The sequence below is a fragment of the Pieris brassicae genome, chromosome 5 (genome assembly GCF_905147105.1).
Source record: "Pieris brassicae chromosome 5, ilPieBrab1.1, whole genome shotgun sequence".
Taxonomy (NCBI): Eukaryota; Metazoa; Arthropoda; class Insecta; order Lepidoptera; family Pieridae; genus Pieris; species Pieris brassicae.
In genome coordinates, this window is record NC_059669.1 from 20,430,703 (window position 1) to 20,451,178 (window position 20,476).

Sequence of the window (20,476 nt, forward strand, 5' to 3'; positions counted from 1 at the left end):
TTCTACCTCTCTAATATAAAAATTAAGTAATTTCTTAGTTCCGTCATATTTGGGAATAAGATCTACCAAAATTTTAAAATGCGGTGAATCTAATAGCGACATATTTTGAATTTAATTATATGAATTAATAAAGTTATAAAATATAACAATTTCTATGTAGATCCGCTTACACTTAACAATACGCGTAACGTGACGCTAAGGAATGCCCGTCCGATGTGAGAACAAGACAATAGCCTATTGTTATAATGTTAAAGTTTTAAACCGATTTTAGGTTTAAACACTCATTAATTATATATATAAAAAAAAACTATATCTAGGACAGGAAATAGAGCAGGAAACTTGGCTTAGCGAGAGTACTCACCAGACCAGCAACTGCATTTCTTGTCGAGTCTCGTAGCAGCACGAGGGAACGCCCAATGCTCCAGGTGTACCCGCGTGGATCTCGGTGACCGCCCTTGATGAGGTTCCTTTGGATTGCAGTAACGCGACTAGGGAGTCGCCGTTTACCAGGGGACTTTGAAGAGTTTGATTCGCGGTTTTCCTAGTTAAACGTGCAATCCTACCGACTGCGCCAGTTATGTTCAGGCAGACCGAAAAGACATTAAAAAAAGAATTTATTTATTTATATGTCTTTACAATTTGAAATCTACTACAAGACTGATCTAAATCTAAATAATACGAATACAATAATAACTTTCAAATAAACTATAGTCGGCGAAATCGCTGAGTGCAACGTCAGCGATTACCAAGGGTTATGCCTTGGTAACTATCGGCGGGCAAAATATATTTAAATTCACCAATTCATTGTAATAATTATGCGTTACGTTCTCTAATAAACCATTCATAATAAAAAAATCTGTTCTAAAGAGAACTGTGTTAGAGAAACGAATACAATGATTACTGATGGAATATTTCACCATACCCACATTGTGATTATGACAAATATAATAAATCTAAAGTAATTAAATAGAAACCTATAAGTACTTTTTCATAATTACCTCACTATAAATCTAAAATTGACAGGTGTCAAGGTGATCTATGACTTTGGCAATACAATTAGTTAAGGAGTTTTGGCAAGCTTATATATTTGCGATGGGATATAAAATACGACAAATTAAGATTTTTTGTATCATAAGCAAAAAAATTGCTCGATTACGCTTTTTACAATTAAAATGCATTCGATTGCAATTATTCCATAGTGGTGGTAGAGGATCCTTTTGAATAGCCGGCAACGTACTCGCGAGCCGTCTGGCATTGAGTGTCTATGGGCGGCGATATCACTTAACAGGTAAGCCTCCTGCCCATTTGTCCACTGATCTATAAAAAAAATGCTACGATCGATACTATAGAATAATTGCAATCCAATACATTAAGAAAACACTTTTTAAACGGATTGAAGCTATGTATATTATAAACTTATAACTATTTACATAATTTTAAATTTAAAAAAGTGCGTGGTCACGGTGACTGAAGACAAAAACACTCACAGCTGTAGAGAAAGTTGTGTTATCAGTATTTATTACCCCGAAGTTGATATCGACTAAAAGATGACGGGTTTTTGCAAAAATGACTCACGGTGCTATGTTAACAAAAGACAATACTAAATCCAATACATTTTAATTGTAGAAAGTTAAAGAAATTTGTAGAGCCAAGAGCCAATGTTATGCAGCAATTAAAATATCTTTGCCACTATCTGCATGTTAATAGAAAACAACGAAATTGACTCATCATCGATTAGTTACAGAGTGGTCCTTGAAGTTGCTGGAAACTCGGACGCAGTGATATTGAGCGGACTGGAGGCAGATACTCAGTACCAGGTGACTGTAGCAGCCTTGTGGGGAGGGCACAAGTACAGAAGTCGGCCGATTGTCTTCCGCACACTGGGTAAGGATACATAGGAAATCTTGCCAGTTATAGTTCTATTTCTCTATTTTGAATCACAATGGAAATTCACTCTTTGCTCGGTGAATATAAATAAAAATTCATTTTCTCGTAACGCGGCCATAAATAGAATTTGTTCTTAGTATAACGGAAGTAGAAATGTATATTTAAGTTTAAGCAAGTTAGGTTTATAACATCTGGTTGAAGGTATCTTTATATTTTCGCCCGACACTTGCCCTCCAATTTGTAATTAACACACATTGACAATATAGCTCCGAAGTAGGCTCGATTGGCAAACCAATAATTGCTTCGGATAATCATATTTTAAGTAATTTATCAAATAAACTCTTGCAATAAGAGGGGAACGAAAGGAAATTTACTAACATTTTTTTTGTTTTATATCATACCTGTACCTGGATATTTTAATCTAGCCTAACTTAAGACTAAAAAGTAATTTAAGTCTAACCTAGTTTACTAATAAGGACTTTAAGGGCATAAAAGAAAGTGTCCAATAACACTACTTACAGTATCTATTAAAGGGAATACACTTTTTCCTTGTGTTATTTTTTTTCCACTCAATGTATAGTAACGTGCACAAACACTAATTCACTAGTTCAAATAGTTTTGTCTTTTTCACTAAGATCTTCGTTAATTTAGTAAAATTTAATTGTATGACGTAGTCTGTATCGTGTAAATTAATCCGCGGCATTTTTTATAATTTTTTGACGAATTCTTTAAAACTGATGTACACGGCCAATCAATTAAAAGTGGACGGTAATAATTACAAGACTAACTTTTTTTTAATTAAATAAAATTACAAATGTATAAACCAAATAACGATTGTGACTTCCTCTCGCCAAAATCAATCCTATTGGACATGCTTTAGACGTTGTTTTTAATTACGGAAAATACAGTTTTACTTTCTGCAATTTAGAAGCTATAAATATATTATAGGCTTTTGTAAAAGGTATTGTTGGTATAAATTGTTAGATTATTTTCCATACACTTCATTTAAAAGACGATAAACAAATACATATAACTCATACAATGGGTGGGTCCAAATGTTAATTGATTCACAAAGTTTCAGACCTTGTAAAACTAATTACTCCAAACTACTGGGTATTTTCATTTAAATTACTATAAACTTTGTAATTTTCATTCATACTTGGCGTGAATAGGTAACTTTAAGGCTTCTAAGGATTGGCAGAGTGAATTGTTCTAATTGAATTCCAAGTAATAGTACTTTTAACATTAAGCTCATAAAAGTTAATATAATTCAAATTGAGTTACTTCATTTAAATATATAATTTTATATAAGCATTTTGTTAAATAAACAGCTTCTATAGGCTTCTTCTATAACTAACCGGTGGGTTAAATATCTACCGAAACCGACAAAAATAATAATTATTAAACATATTATAATTTGTAAGAACTGGAATCTATTTAGACTAATCCATTACATGTCATATTATTGAAGTGTTTATCTTAAAAAGTGTATAAATAACGCATTATTAATTTAAATTAAAAAAAAAATTGAAAACGAAAAGAAATTGAATACAAGCCAGTTCATTGCAATAAAATTATTGCTAGGATTTGAACGTGCAGTTACAGAGTTGCAAAGACGATTATTAATTTAGTTACGAGTTAGATTTTTTTTGTTAAATTTAACCGCACCAATTTCGTTGTAAAACAACTCTGTAATAATAAAATAATCGTTTTATAAAGGCAGTACATTTTATAAATAAACGAAACATTTTAACCTGACAGCTGTGTCATTAATCATCACTTTCCTTGCGAGAAATGTTCCCTGAATTTGTGAACAAATATAGTTAAATATTTGTTACAACACATTTACCCGACAATGAAATGAAAATAATTCACTTCATTTGTTTTGAAAATAATACAAAAAATAGATGTATTATTCTAATCAGTAAGTGTCTGATTCGTATGTATTGGAACCTTTCTTGTGTTGGCTTTCATTTTATATGCCTTTGCGATTGATCAATGCTAGAGTTTACGACTCTTATCTCTGTGGTCATAGGTTTGATACCCGGCTGTGCACCAAAGGACTTTCTTTCTATTTAATACTCTGTAACTACTAATAGGCCGTCTCAAGGGTTGTAGTACCTATTTCTAACACTTGTACAAAACCTTTCTATAATACTAACCCTAAAAAAGGCACAATGTCAAAGCTGAGTCATTAACGCTCGCTACATTATAAATTTAACTTAAACGGTAAGCCCTGTAACTTGTGTCCTCATAAACGAGGTCAAAACTTAATTTCATTGCATCTGTTGCGTGGCTTGCCGTGCGTGTCTTCATCCTTAGGGATTTAATGAAGGTTAGGCCGAATTCCCTTATTGTTTTAATTATTTAAACTTAATGTAGGTGTTTAAGGGTCATAGAAATGTGAAGTCATTTTTATTGGTTTATTGGAGTTATAGCGTAATCGGTTTTTACGTAGTATACATATTTATTTATTTTACTTTATAAGTTAATTTAAAAAAACACAATCCTGTACTAATAGGTGACCTTAAATCGACAAGAATGCACAAACAATGAAAAACATATACGCACAAAACGAAAAACAAATATAATAAAATGAATTAGGAAAATCAAAATTTTTTTTACTAATTAATATAGATTACTGCGTATATATTGAAGCCATATATTGAATTGTACTCATTTTCCGGATTCGAACTTCACGATGGTTATAAAGTTACCAATTTATGATCCACAATAAATACTTTAACATGAAGATACAAATTTAAGACGTTATTGTGATTGATTTCGTGGTTAAAAGACATAACGACATAACTCGTTTCCTAGATCCCGTCATATAAATTTCAGACGTAGCTCATCGCAAATAAATTTAGCACGTGATCACAATATATTATCACTATAACCAAGAATATGTAGTCATACAGAGTCGGTATTGAACGAAATAATTGCCACATAAGGTATTCTGAAGATAGGAAAAAAGGTATTTCAATCTTTATTTTTAGACGACACAATATTCGTGTCTGAGTATTGGCTTTGTAAATACATTAGCCCATTCATTTTCTCCGTGTCTTAATAATTTAGCAAGGTAATACAAGTTGTACGTTATGTCTGTTAACTACTACTGGCTAAGTAAGATAAGGTGGTGATTTAGACAATGTAATATACAAGATTAATTTACGCATTCAGCATAGAAAAAAACACATCTGCTTATCAAACTTTTACGAGTTATTAAGTACAACATACAGTTCAAAGCAATTCATTTTCATCATTTCTGTACGTGTAATTCGATATGTGGTGTTAAAATCTTATGACCTGGCAACACGCCAGACAGTTCATTTGCCGCGATGATCTTCCTGATGCACTTTTAGCGTGTTATTTTCAGCACGGATAATATTTCTTCTTATACAGTGTGTTTCATAATTTATGTGTCACTCTGTTCGAAATGTTTTGACATTATGACAGTAAATAGTTTGAAGTTAAATTAAGCATAAAACTCGCACATCATTAACATAATTAGGTGTTAGTTTTAGTATGTTTTGGCAGATAATATTCTTTAATATACTATATGTTTAAAGTATACTTCTCAGTCTGTTAGTATATGGAATCTATTAGTCTAATGCTCCATGCTCCAATGCTTAGTGGTTTCAGAGTGCGAATCTCATCTCTGAGGTTGTAGGTTCGATCTTCAGTTGTGCAGTACTTTCATGCCTTAGACCCAAAAAGTCGAAAGCGTCAGGTCTGTGCCTGGTCATCTACTTACCTATTAGAAGAAAAACAAATAATAACGACATGGATACAGAAATCTGAGGCCCGGACCTAAAATATGTTAAATTATTGATTGCGAAATATTATCAACAGTAACCATACATCGCTACATACACATACACTTTACTGATTACAGGTTTATTAATAATTTAATATTTGATGTTCTTTGAATATCATATATAATAGAATCAATGAAAATATTACATAATTCACTCGATTTCTCCTGAATTTCACCACAAGATCCTTACCTCATCTTTTCATTTCGACCACGCTCTGATTAATTTATAAGTTCTAAAACAACATGTGTGCTTTAAATATGACATCACAAATGTTAAAAACATCACATAAATTATATTAGGACACAATAAATAATAAAAAGTAAATAGAATCTTTAACCTCATTAAGAGCATGATGGCCTCTTCACGCCTTCATGTCTTCTTTGGATTCTGCCACTAGTATCGCCATCTTTTCGCTCTTTTCTACTCGAAAAGAATGAGTTAAAACAACTATTAATGTCCTAAGCCTTGTATCTTTTTTCTTTATTATAGCTACTAGTATATTTGTCGTTGCCCTGATTTATAAATTGTGTGTTGTATTGTCTACTTAGTTAACGTTCTGCTGTCATGTGTTGCTTTGCATCTTATTTTTAATCAGTGAAACTCTTTGTGTATAGGTCCAATATGTTAATTTTATGTTTTTTTTTTCATAGAGATGTATCTGTTTTGTCTCCTAAATGAATAGATAAATAGATTAGGGGGCAACCGGGCACGACTTTCACCTTTTAAGTGTTACCGCCGCCCATGGACATTCTCAATGACAAAGAGCTCGCGAGTTCGTTGTCAGCCTTTTAAATTGTTACAATCTTTTCTTCACGGACCCTAAGTCGACGTCCCATGATTAAACTCAGCTGCAGGTATAAATCCAAACAACTCCTCTGAGCATTCTCCATTCTTCTTATATAATAATAAACCTAGAAACCATTCTTTTTTATATAATAAACCTAGATCTCCTTTGTATACAAGAGACAAGGACTATTACGAGTAAACATTGTTTTAAACTGTAGCTTCGTAGCTAATATGTGTCCATTAGGAATAATGACGTCATTACAGAAGTGTCATTAATCCGATAGTTATAACGACCACTCTCGATCTTTACGGTACGAGCGCGAATTGTTGGAATTTTCAATAATGTTTTAGTATTGTGTTTCAGTCGCAATCTATATGTCCTTAAAGAAAATATCTGTATAGTAACGAAAAATACGAAAACTGTACTGTAAACGACACATGTCATTAGTAACATTTTAATGATTATACAATTTGGAATTGCATTGTTTTAAATACATTTGTCCCTTTTCATTGCAATGTTAAGTTGGTTTGACAGCAAGAAACAAAAGAATACTTTAGTTGGCGGTATTTATAATTATTCTTTAATTTTATAAGACTATTATTAAGATAATACAAAGACAGTTCTCCCTCGGTACTGGTTTAAGAAACTGTGTTACGGTACGAATTACTATGTGGTGTACCTAAGGAACCACAGCTAAAAGACGGGCCTTAGTTTTTAATAATAATAATTTATTGCAAGAATATGGTACGAAAATTTACCAAATTCAAATGTGTATAAATAAAGCTTTCATTGTGCTAGTTAAGTTCGTTGGCGGTTTTTTGTATGGATGTTTTAAAATAGAATACTTTGTTTGAAGCTGGGTCACAACTGACGTTCAAATATGAGCTTAATAACTAACACAAAATTAGGACCGGAGGGGTTGAGACGCTTACAAAAACAAACTTAGATTATCTAAGGGTTCATAAATCTAAATTACACTTATGTTATTAGACATTATCGGAAACGAGAATGTCAAAATACAATTATTAAGTGTGGTAAAAACTAAAAGTCTCATATTGGCTTCAAGTGTGATGATTGTTTACATTTTATTTACGCTTCTAATTAGTAACTAAAATATTTGTATGTAACTTAATTAAATTTGCGTCACGTATTTTCACGGGTGCGTAGCCTGCCCGCTGGTGCGTTAAAGGAAAAACTAACAAACCGTGAACGATTTTTAAAATCAAACAATCCAGTAAAACAAATGCAGCTATTTGAAACACAGGTACCGTCATCTGTTGCTAAATGATCGACCTTTAATCGTATTCAATCAACACTGTCATTGATTTGACGTGAAATTGTAAGTGATAGGCTTAATTGAACGCAACAACGTCATGACAGTAATTAACACGTCAATTACTCTATAATTTATATGCATATTCTATTAACAGACTATTATCATGTCCATAGAGTATTCAGTATTGATTGGGCTAATGCTTTTTATTGTAATATTTGAATCTAATTACGTAATTTAGCTATAATAATGGTTTAACTGTGCGTCAGTGACATTGGAAGTTTTAAGCCAGCACATTTATTCTTCTGTCTGCCAACAAAAAACATCTTTAAATGTACAATGTGAAGCAATGAAAGCGGATACACTACTTGTGAAAAAGAAGAATCTCACAGATGAAGGCTATGACTTATAAGAGTGTTTATCACAGGATACATATATCATTCAAGATATTTTTGTACATGTACAAATGGTCATTTGTACGAGAAGACATTGGCACCTGTTGGCGTGTTTTACAATCTAGGCAAACGCCAAACTAATTTAAAAAAAAACTAGAAATATATGCTATTGTAATAGTTTTTCCATCTATATGCATCCGTTTGGAAACAGAACTCCGTAAATATTGTACAATTACTTTATAACAAGCGAAAACAAACATTCAAATAAACAACAATTTGCAGTACACATAAATCTGACATTTGGGTATAATATAAACTATGCCAATTTTGGTCGCGTAGCAAAACTGTAATAATCAAATAATAATACCGATATCTTGTCTTTGCAGAGCCACCGCGAACTTCACCTCAGCAGGACGGGGGCTTGGAGATACCCCGTTCCTCGGTGACACCGCCAGAACCTTCTCCGACCTTTCCTACGGTATATTTTTCACTATAGTTCGCAAGATCTAAGTATACAGGAGGAGGAAGCTATTTTTTCTATCATGAAGAGACACTAATAATAATTATAATCAATGGCACTACAACCTTTTTAAGTCTTGGCCTCAGATTTCTGTATCTGTTTCATGATCATTTGTTAAACTAATAGGCAAGTAGGTGATCAGCCTTCTGTGCCTGATGCACGCCGTCGACTTAATTATAAGGCAAGCCGGTTTCCTCACGATGTTTTCCTTTACCGTTCGAGCGAATGTTAAATGCGCATATAGAAAGAAAGTCCAGTGGTGCACGGTCGGGGCTCGAACCTACGACCTTAAGGATGAGAGTCGTACGCTGAAGCTACTAGGCCAACACTGCTCTTATAGATAAGATACACTAATACAGACATAATAGTTTTCAAGATTATTGAAGTTTAAAGTTGCAATAAAATTAACTTTGTATAATCTTTCGAGAGTCCTTTAGAAGACATGTTGAGTGAGATAACTTCCTGGAAGAAAGGAAAGAATATCATACATTAATTTAAAATTTCTTAAGCGGTTAAAAAGTTCTATATGAGAAACCCAATCGATTGTGGTACTCCTTAAATAGACAATATAGAACTGTTATTTTTACGTCACGTATCCATTCTCAATGTCACAACCATACATGACTTGATCGATAATTTAACGACCAATTACATACACAGATTTACATATACTTACGGGCTTATATCAGATTTGCACTTGTAAGTTATACGTTACGAAGTTATGTTATTTGTTATGCATTATATAATATGTATAGCATAGGCACTTCATATATAGAGGAGTGTCGGCCTAGTGATTTATGTGTGTAACTCTCAAGCAGATTCGACTAAAATACTTGATGACCCGATGAAGAAAAACATCGTGTGTCATCATGACTCAAAAATCGACGACACGTTACAGGCACAAAAGATTGATCTATGATCCAAATAATAAAAAAAAATCTGAGAAAAAGGTCGGTAGCGCAGCTGATACTGGCATCAAACTGCGTCACTCGTTCTGTTTAAATGTACATTCTTCGTTAAACTAAGTAAGTTTAAAGAATTGTATAAATAATTAGTTGTCGTATCGCGTTGGTAGATCAAGATTGATGTCGATACAAATGGAGCAATCACAATTATTAGTTTGTTTTCAATTCTATATTGTTTCAACATAGAAGGCATGTACTTTCAGTAATTGTAAAATATAATTTTGCATATTAAAAAGATGTGAGTGTGTGTGTGTTGACAAAAATTGTATTATTTTTAAAAATTAACTCAAAAGTTACCTAATTAATTTTTTAACGTTCTAGAATACTAACAATAATAATAAAATAATCCAGTGGCGTTATAACCCTTGGCCTCATATTACATTAGTTTTTTGGTAATTTGTATTTCTTAGACAAGTAAAAAGATCAGCCTTCAATCTGACACCTGTCATCAACATGCCGTTGTCCTCACGATCTTTTCTTTCACCGTACAATTGTTAGATGCCCACATAAAGAGAGTCATTGGTGAACAGCAGGGAATTGAACTCTGGAACGAGATGCGTACAAGGCCAACACTGCTTTACCATAAGAAATTATTAACATATGTAGAAGAAGAGAGAAGCAACCCTATGATACATATTTTGTTGTACTATGACAAAGAAATTTTGATAGTGTTAGATACAAAAATGCGTTAATAAAATAAATATTTACAAGAATATAAGTGTTTGTGGTAGAGAAATGTATGAAGGATGAAATTAAAAATGAAATGTTATAATAAACCATTGTTAATAATAACCTTTACTGTTTCTTCATCAAGTATAAACAAACAGTCGTGATGCCACGATATCTGTGACGAGAAATAATTGATTCAATACGTTACATTATTAAAAACCTTCAAATAATACCTACTTACACCTAGTAATTACTAAAAGTTATAATTTCAGTAGATGTTTTGAAGAAATATACTTGAATACGGCTTGCTACATGGTCGCCATGTACGCTTGTCTGTATCACCAAACATGATCTGTAAATCATTTTTAGATAAGAGGCGTGGAAATTGGTTTAGTAGTGTTAGTGCTGATTATATGGATCGGCGCTATCACTCTCTTCTTCAATCGTTGGGGCAAAATCCGGATGTTACTACCGTATCAACCGGACTACAAACAGGAGCAATTGAAAGTAAGTCGTAAACAATGTATGTCAAAAATTCTTAGTCACTAATAGAACAATTTTCTCTATGAAATATAATTGTAAATATTCTGTGTGGCTATCAGTGAAGCTCATACTATCACAGTTCCAAATTGTAGCAGCTAGAAGCTCAACTAGGCCTTAATATTTCTAAGACTTGTTCTATTAATGATTTACCGTTATTTAATTTAAAATTTAGTGCAGGTGAATTAATTATATTGGTTAACATTATCCATAGTCGTAAACATTTTGGCAGGTTCAAGAATGTTCTTCAATTTCAACGCCATAGGATAAAGTTATGGTGTGTTTTTACTTTTCAAAATTGCTTTCATCATTCCTAATCCAAAACTAATCTTCGGTATCTCTTAAAGTATTTTACTAAAACATACCTTCTAGCAAGTAGCGACTAATGTAATTTCTAAAAAATTGTGTATAAAATTTAGGGCTTCAATAGACATTCAGTAGCCCTTAGTTTCGACAGTATTCGTATAGTATAGCATATGTAATTTTACCATACGAATACTATTCGAAAAGGATAACCATGCTTCCGTTTTAGTTTCAAATAAGCTCACGGAACTTTGATCGATATTTCCATACACATATTGTAACAATTCCATTGTATTGTTCTTGCTAAGTGACTGCTACTAATAATCCATAACAGTAGGCTTTATGTGTGTATGGTTTGGCTGGCTATTCCCTTTGTGTATCAAATTCAAATAGATCCCTATATCTAGGTTGTATACGCTATAGAGATGACGATTCAATTCCCATTCCAGCATTAGTACTTGTATAATTATAGTAATAATATATATCGTATTACCAATGAAATTTGCCTGACAATTTCCACATATATACTTTTCGTTAGTGACTTCCAGCTATTTTTTATAAAAAAAATTGTCATAGTTTGATCATAAATAGTATATCAAGCTAGACTAGACTTAGTTTTTATCCCAAAAATCTTATTTTGTTCCTTAGTAACATTCGTAGTAAATTGATGTAGCATACATTACTCGTAACGCTTTGTTAAACATCATCAATAATGTAGATTTGTACTGTTCCTACAAAATTTGTATTTTCATAGGTGCCAGGCAGCAGTGCTTTAGCTGCCGCAACAGCAGCTGGAACTTGTGGAGCACATTCAGCAACGTCAGCTTGTTCGGTATTCCATTTTAAATGTCATAAATATGCATGACTCAATGAAATGTTAAAATTTTATATTGCATGGGATTTTGTGCTGCTTTTGATGCTCGTTACCAGAATATGGTTTTTATATCAATTATTAAATCAAATATTAAATACCAAGTGCTAAATCTCTAAACTGCTAAATCTATTTTAGTTTTGAAGATATATCTAAACATTTTGTTTTGTAGTAGTAAACTGTGGAATGACTCCCGGTGGGGCCTTCCCTACAGTTAGAAAAAAGTGCATACTCCCCCTCAAAAGCCGGCAACGCACCCGCTAAGATGTTTGTCGATGGGCTGCGATAACTGCTCTTTTTGGGTTCGAAGGCTCGTTTGTCCTCCTATAATATAAAAAAGCGAGGCAGTACTAAAATTGTCCAATAGTAAGGAAATCAGATTTCCAGGAATATGAAGTAAATTAGCTCACCCATCTGAAAATACTTAAATAATTACAAAACGCATGAATATCCCTACAGCATGAAATTTGTTTTGATAGCAAATTTTGAAATGAGCTCACACTGCACACCATTGATGGGAGGTCATTTCGAAATTGATTTTATAACAAAATAGTCCTGAACTAATAATTTTCTTTTTTATGCGTTAGGAGCTTAGGAATCATAGCGATGTAAGAAATTTTAATGTTTTATTTTCATGTCGTAGAGTTGTAGATTGTTCATTTCATCTGTAGGTTCAATTTGCTTCTAAATTCGACATCACTATCACCCCCTAAAAATCAATATTTTTATTCAGTGTTCACCGAAAAGGTTGCAAGAGTACTGTAGTTTAATGTGCCATCTTACTAATTTAGGGGGTAAATAACTATTTTTTATGATCTATATATCTAATACATTCATTAACCGTTGATTTTTACCATTAGTCGTTATTTATACGGAATTAAAAAAGCGTGACAATCATAAGCATATCAAAGCACTTTTCCATAAAAATTAAATAATTATTATTTGGTCAAAATAGTTATAGTATAAAAAAGTATTAATACCCTTAGCAAATAAGAAACACGTGTTAACTTATAAGTGAAACTTATAGAAGTCATAAATTCTCCTGTTTCATTGATACTGGAATGCCTTTATGGCTTATCCTGCTTTGCCTGCTAACCCGTAATATGACCCTTTCTCTAAGAGAAGAACCTTAAAGTTATACCCAACAATCTCAAGCGTCAATTTATTTATCTAGCTATATTTTAATTGCTTAACAAACCTTACAATAATCCTTATATTGTGAAAATCATTCCGCTATTTGACTGGAATGACGTACCAAGGTCGGCAGTGACTCTCAGATTGCAGTAAGACAGCTAGCGTGATCCGAACCGCATTGCAGCAGAACGAAGGCCATAGGAATCCTGCATGTTATTTTTAGAACTCGTTTTCGCCATTAACAAAACAATGACCAGTTCAGATGCTTAACCTTTCGTGTAGTTTATCGTCTCGGAAAATTCACTATTATTCACGTAACAAGAGCTTTATACGTAATTTTTTGCATTTAGCCTCTCTGTGAACTGATAATATAACAAAACTTGAGACACCGAAACAAATGTTTATATATTGTACTAATTAACTTATAACTCTTATAGTTTACATATATTTAAGGTTAATATGATTATATGAGTTCAAGTTTTAATCTGAAAATTCAACGAAAAACGTCTTTATAAAATTTGGAGTCTATACAATAATTATAAGCCAAAAACGGTGCATGTCGGTTTCCTCACAATGTTTTTCTTCAAGCGAGTGTTAAATAGCCCAAATAAAGAAAGTACAACGGTGTACAACTATGATTGGACCGTACAAACACAGGGATCAATGGGAGTCGCACGATAAAGCCACTAGGCTGTTGGCCTGCTCAATTGTTATAATGACAAACTTCTAACAATACTGGTATGATAGAAAAAGCATTTAATAACAGTTACAATCAAAATAAGCTGTGATATGGGTCAGTTAAATATCATATGAATAGACCTTCACTAGCCTTTGATTAAGTGTCTCATCCATTTTTAATAAATCACCTATATGGTTTTAACTTAAGCCATAAAATTGTGTATTTATCAAAACCTTGACGATTATAGAGACAGAGGCCGTGAGCTTTTTACCAAGTTTCACTCGCTCTGGAATTTGGGATGATTGGGAACTGGTTGTGAATTTAAATTTAGAACCTTCCATATATACAGTTACCTACAGGAATAAATTCATTTTGATTTGATTTATTATTGGTTTTATCACATATCCTAAAAAAATAATACATTCTTAAATTGATACATTTCTACATATCTATTTTTTTCTGTTTGAACTCCAAACAGTTTAAATCGATAACCAATCAAGCAATGTATTGCTTTCAAATAAAATAAATAGCGATATTGAACTAATTGTATAAAGCGGGTAAATTGTGGTTATATTTTCGTTACAAATATATTAATTTCAGTCACATTGATTGTGTGGTTTATATACCATTGTTAATGGTATTAAATAAGTACAGAATTTATAAATATTGAGGTAAGATTTATGTTGTTTAATTGGATTTTTTCCTTTAAATAATGCAATATATAAGACTGTAAGTGTAAGAGTGTAATAAACCTTATTACACCGTTTTCTATACAATGGTGTGAATAGAATTTGAGACAAACGAATTATGCTACTTAACTTAATTATTTTAAGAGTTACTTGTCTATAAAATGATGAATCAAAATAATATATAGAACTTTAGAAAATATTATCATATCTATATATTGTGCTCTTGACAATAATAGGGCTATTGTGACAGTACGACGTTTTCAAGTGAAATATTTTACGATTTCCATATTATTCTGTTAAATACAAGTAGTCATATGTAAGATTTTATTACGTACTTATTTGATATACTCTAAGTAAAAGGTAAAAAATAAATCAACTGTTTTTTTTTTAATATTTTATTCTTATTTTAATAGCGTCTGAAATCTAATCTAAAATGCGTGAAAGTTTATCGAATATACGCGCAGCTTTTTGAACTTTCGAACAAAACTTATAATTGATGGAGTAAATGTGAGTCTCATTAGAAACTTTATTTGGGGTTTTACACAACAGTTGGCGTAGAAGAAAATCGATTCATGTTCGTGTATAGTTATTCCAACAAAATCTACAAATTAAAAATAATTTTTAAATAATGACAACCTGTAAGTTTGCAATTACTATAAAATTTGTAATTAATATTCAACACTGAAATAAATATACATACAGTATTTATTATGATCTTAACATATAATGTAATAATAATAACAATAAATAGTCTATATGAAATGAATTTAAAAAGTTTGGTCCCTATGGTAGTGTACCTTTAATGCTGGCTGTATTGAGGTACTTATTCGTTCAGCGAGGAATACACCAGCTCTGCGGTCATTGGTACTATCTACAAAGCGCTAACTCAAATCTTTAATTGGCCCAAGAATCTCTACTCTATAGGGAACAAAATCAGAGTGCGTTGGAATTAGTTTTCAGTACTAGTAACTTTTATATTAAACCCCTGGAAAAAGTTTACTTTAATATAGTAATTGCCTCCTTGACTATCAAGTGAAGTGTCAAGTTGTCTAACGTAACCTCACATTAAAAATATATTTAAACAATTTGTCCCTCTCTATCATTATTTTTATGATAATATAATGCTAGGGATAGAATGCTCTTAATGGCCAATCAAGCTGCAGTAGCGCTACAATGCAGTTTAAGCTTAAAACTCGCGAACTTGAAGCGAATAAAATATTAATAGAGTACTTCAAAGTAGCGCTGTCTGTGCTAAAAGCTTGAGTAATAATCACGCGAACGTGGTAGAATTATTCATATAATACCAAAATAAAATGTAATGAGCGATTTAAATTTGATAAATACGGAAGTTAGTATAAGAACTTTAAAGACATCATAAAACCTGGAACTAAACCGTTTTATTGAAGACAACTTTGTGGTGTAATAATGTTATATGGTAGTATAAACCTGGAGGAATGATTACATAACGGCACACTTATTGTAACGAGTAATTGTTCGGGCTACTCGGTTACACCAACTTACCAGTTTGCACACTAATTAGTTGTTTATTCCAACAACTATGATCTGTTTTTTATAGAACAGGGGCAAACGGGCAAGGTTCTCCTGATGTTATACCGCCGCCCATGGACACACAATGCCAAATGGCTCGCGAGTGCGTTGCTTGCCTTTAAAAACTGGTACGGACTTATAGAAGGACTCAAAAGTTTTGTATTGAAATAATATTATGATTTTAATACCTACGTAGAATACTATCGTATATGATTGTAACGTAATAACCACTGTTAATTATATTCTGTACTATATTCAATAATTGCTTCTTTAAGAATCGAACCCAGGATCTTCTATACACCACGTATGATACGAAATCACAAACGATGTACTTAAAAAAGCAATTAATTACTCCTTACGTCTATAGATTTCTCCGAATTGTGGGATTTTTATTTTTATGGATTTTATGACAAAATAAAATCTGTTAAAGTAACTGCATATAAAAGGCTTAACTGGCAATATTCTACATAATCTTATGGCGTAGTAAAACGGGATCCGGAACATAAAAAGCTTCCCATTCCGCCCAAAACCAACTTCCGATTGGTATCACCATGATTGCCTAAATATAAAATTCGCATAAAAATTCGAATGTGTTGCATTCCAAATTTGAAAATTGTGATCGTGTTGTGTTACCGACGCATTTTCCGAAATCGTTCTGTGTTCGAAAAGGCTGCCTGTAGGCTTCCGTACTTTATGTGCTTATTATCTACATATGCTTGGTAAGAAAGGAGATCGAATGGAAGCTCTCAATAAAAGTCTTTAATTTATTTTACTGTGTATAGTGAGTGAAAATTAGCTTGTACAATTTTATTAAATTCGTTGTAAAAATGATTCAACAACGAAAGATCGATGAAAGAAAGTAAAACAGAAATTTTAATACAAGAAAACTATACTGTACCTAAGTCATAACTTATCCTTTGGAAATACACCTTTATGAGTCTTAGACTCACACTTGTTTATCTTTTTAATTAATTACTAAAAACAGTGGCGAAAGGTCTCATACACTCTTGATTTGAGCTTAGGCACTTATTGCAAATGGAGAGTAAATTTTAAATCTTTATTACATACATATTTGATATTTTGACTTCCTTTATCGTTCTGTGCCAGATTTATTCTGGCATTAACTAACAATATCTTACTTCATTTTACGAGCAATTATAAATGATTTTTTGGAAAGAAAATTGATACACAGTCAAGGGATCGTGTAACACGAGTGTGACACTGCTCTTAAACATAGCCCCTTTGACATTTGTCGCAAAATTTCGTGTAATTTACAAGGAAAAATACGAATCATACCTAATGCAATTGCTGGAAAAGTATCAATCCAATACATCTGTCTCCAATGTTGAACGAAATTGTCCAATTCCATTCTTCGTTGAGAACATTGATTGGATGACTGGCGGGTATCGCTATATTTTTAGCTTCAGCCATCTCTACTATAAATCTGAATTGATTTTAAAGAGACACTCTCGTCTTAAAACTTAGACTGTACTGACTTTAAAACGATGCAATTGAACTGATTTATTTTTGATTAATAAGGATTAATCTGTTCACCTTAAATATAATTATAATTTTAGAAATGGCAACACGTACGTCTTCACAGGTATTTTTGGTGATATTTCACTTTTTTTGGTAAACGCGAGCTCTGCCGTAGTAACTAAAAAGTGACAAGCATATTATCCACTCCGTAAACAGTAACTTTGCAACACACCACTGCTATATATATGCTATGATTATTATCAGATATTTATAAAGGAACTTCATAATGAAACAAATGAATCTACAACCCTTATAATATTTGAAACAGAACAGCTTCGTTCGTGACCACGACGCTCAGACATGAGCTGATGATTAAAGAAAGAGAAATCAGAAGGCGCTTTGAGGATTTTAAGATCATCCTACCAACATTTTTAATAACTCATTGTTATCAGAAGGTATAATTTGTTCTACCATATGTGTAATACCCCATATTTAGGGCGGTTCCGAAGTCCCTTATAAGTCCTTTATACGCCAATAAATTTAATTTACTTTAACAAGAAAACAAATCTTAACATTGCACATAATACACGACGATGTCAGTCTGTCACTATTTGTTTATTAAATAACCTCAATAAATAACATAACCTATAAGTACGCTATTTATAACCTCAAAGGTTATTTAAACCCGAGACCATTAGTGTAAATTTAATGTATCGTAATTCTGTTAGCCATAAAGATTCCCGAACGAGGTTTTAACGTCTTTGAAAGGGAAATTATTTTTGATGTTATTTTTTGTTGTAAATAATGAACTTTCATTTTGCTTTTTTCTACAAGTACATAGGCTGCTATTTACATTGAAACCGAACTTCTCAAAGGAAACTAATACGAAAAAAAATCAAGCATATTTAAGATAATACTCAATAAAACCAAGTTTCCCGTGTGTGATTTTTACTTCAGTATATAAAATAGATCCGCCATATGTTTTTTAAACACTCCACTCTATATATATATCTTGATTTTCTATCATAAAAGCCTGTAAAATAATATTGATCAAAAGAGGAGGTTGTTTTAGAAATTCTACTCTATGTATCTTGATTTTTGATCTACAAGTCTGTGGTATAATAGTGGTAAATGTTAACAATTGTTCTCTAGTATTTAATAACACAGTACATACTGTAAGTTATTGAATCTCTTTGAAAACTGGAGCGTATATTTCCGTCGAGCTCTGCTCCATAGTTAGTATTAATTGATTATTTGGAAATGGCTTATAAACCCGCAATGCGCTCGACGCTTTAATGACCGGAGAATATTTACATACCATTGCCTTTATAAACAAAGAATGGGATTTATTATATAAGTAAAATAGTTTATGACTCTGTAAATAAATTATATTTATGAAATAATACAATCGTATTTTTTGGTCTTTGGTATCGGAAACTAAAATATATAAATATTTATTTATACTTTGTTACCATAACATACATAATTATACAAACAAAACACAAAAAGTAAGTAGGTTACATAAGTTATTAGGCAACAGGCGGCCTTATTGCTAACAAGCGATTTCTTCCAGGCGAATTAATAATAATATTAAAAACTTTTTTTTTTATAGAACAGTGCTTAACGAGCAGAAGGCTGCAGTGCGTTGTTTACAAATGGTTCGCTTTTTTTCTTGAAGGACACTAAGCCGAATTTGTTGTAAAATACTTCAGTGAGCAGCTGGTTCTATATAGTGAATATGTTTTTATTAAAAATACTTTATTGATGCGATGCGTGAAAAAAGTAAAAATTGCTAAATTAAAAACAAAGTTTGACCTTTCAAATTAGTGTATTCGGTGAGAGCTATTTGCTTTTTTTTGCAACAGGTTCCAGAGTTCAATGAGGGACTCTGTTTTATTGCTAGTTTATCCGCACACGTTTTACAGTTACTGTTTTTCTGGGGCTTCGTAAAAACGTAATTTTCATAGCCTTTTGGTATGCATATGTGTTATTTTGTACGACGATATATTTTTTTTCAGTATTAAATACTACGACTGTCATCTGATATTTTGTTTGCACACATACATATTATGCTCCTAAATTAACGTGAATAATGTTACAACTTTTCTGCCTACTAGCTCCACTATAATAAATTTAAATAAAAATTACTTTTTTAACCTTACTTTTTATGTTGAGGTAGTATTGTATGTTTCATTATCTTCATACTTATAAATTAAAATCTTAATTATGATTCTGTATCGGATATTAACTTGAATTTATTACATCATTTACATTTTGTCATTTTTAAGTTTTGTGAGCTTTCAAGTTAGCAAGTAGCAATATTGTGAATTCTCTTCAATATGCATTAAAAACCGGTGGTAACCCATAATCTTGGCCTTAGATTATTGTACATGTTTTAAAGGTATATCCTTAAAAGTGGCGTGTCGGTTTTCGATTGTTTCTATTACCGTACGAGCACATGGTAGAATCCGTTCACGCACAGCCCTAATTCAGACAGAGCGTTGAAAGTTGCATGTCTTATCACTAGATCAACGTAATATACATTAAATTAAAAGTGTAGTAAATGCGTCATTCAATGACAATGTTATATACGTATAACTTTCTTAAAAAGCCCTCTGGCATTGAAAGTGTCCAAGGGCTATTTAAAATCAGCCGATATACATCCTGTTCTATAAAAAATGTCGCATAGCTGATACTAATTTTATTTTTAGAAAATAGATTTTAATTTATCATTCACGTCAGTCCATGACATCGTTCAAAGCCAAGTACAATCCGATTGTGGTCTTGCGATAACGTCAAGATGACTGCATTGTGCTAAGACCCTTGAATATTGAACAAGTTCCCCATTGTTAATGCCTATTATTTCTTGTTGAATCACATAATAATTTTTATTTTTACATTACTTGTAACGGAATG

General features: G+C 32.1%; 1 protein-coding gene across 1 annotated transcript in view; it reads left to right on the plus strand.

The window, feature by feature from the left end:
• The window catches only part of LOC123709569, a 99,939-nt gene that overhangs the window by 62,807 nt on the left and 16,656 nt on the right, over window positions 1–20,476 (plus strand). Inside the window, exons 4-7 of the mRNA XM_045660980.1 lie at window positions 1,739–1,884; window positions 8,550–8,641; window positions 10,687–10,824; window positions 11,915–11,992. Of these exons, the coding sequence (XP_045516936.1) occupies window positions 1,739–1,884; window positions 8,550–8,641; window positions 10,687–10,824; window positions 11,915–11,992 (454 nt within the window). The remainder of the gene's footprint in view (window positions 1–1,738; window positions 1,885–8,549; window positions 8,642–10,686; window positions 10,825–11,914; window positions 11,993–20,476) is intronic.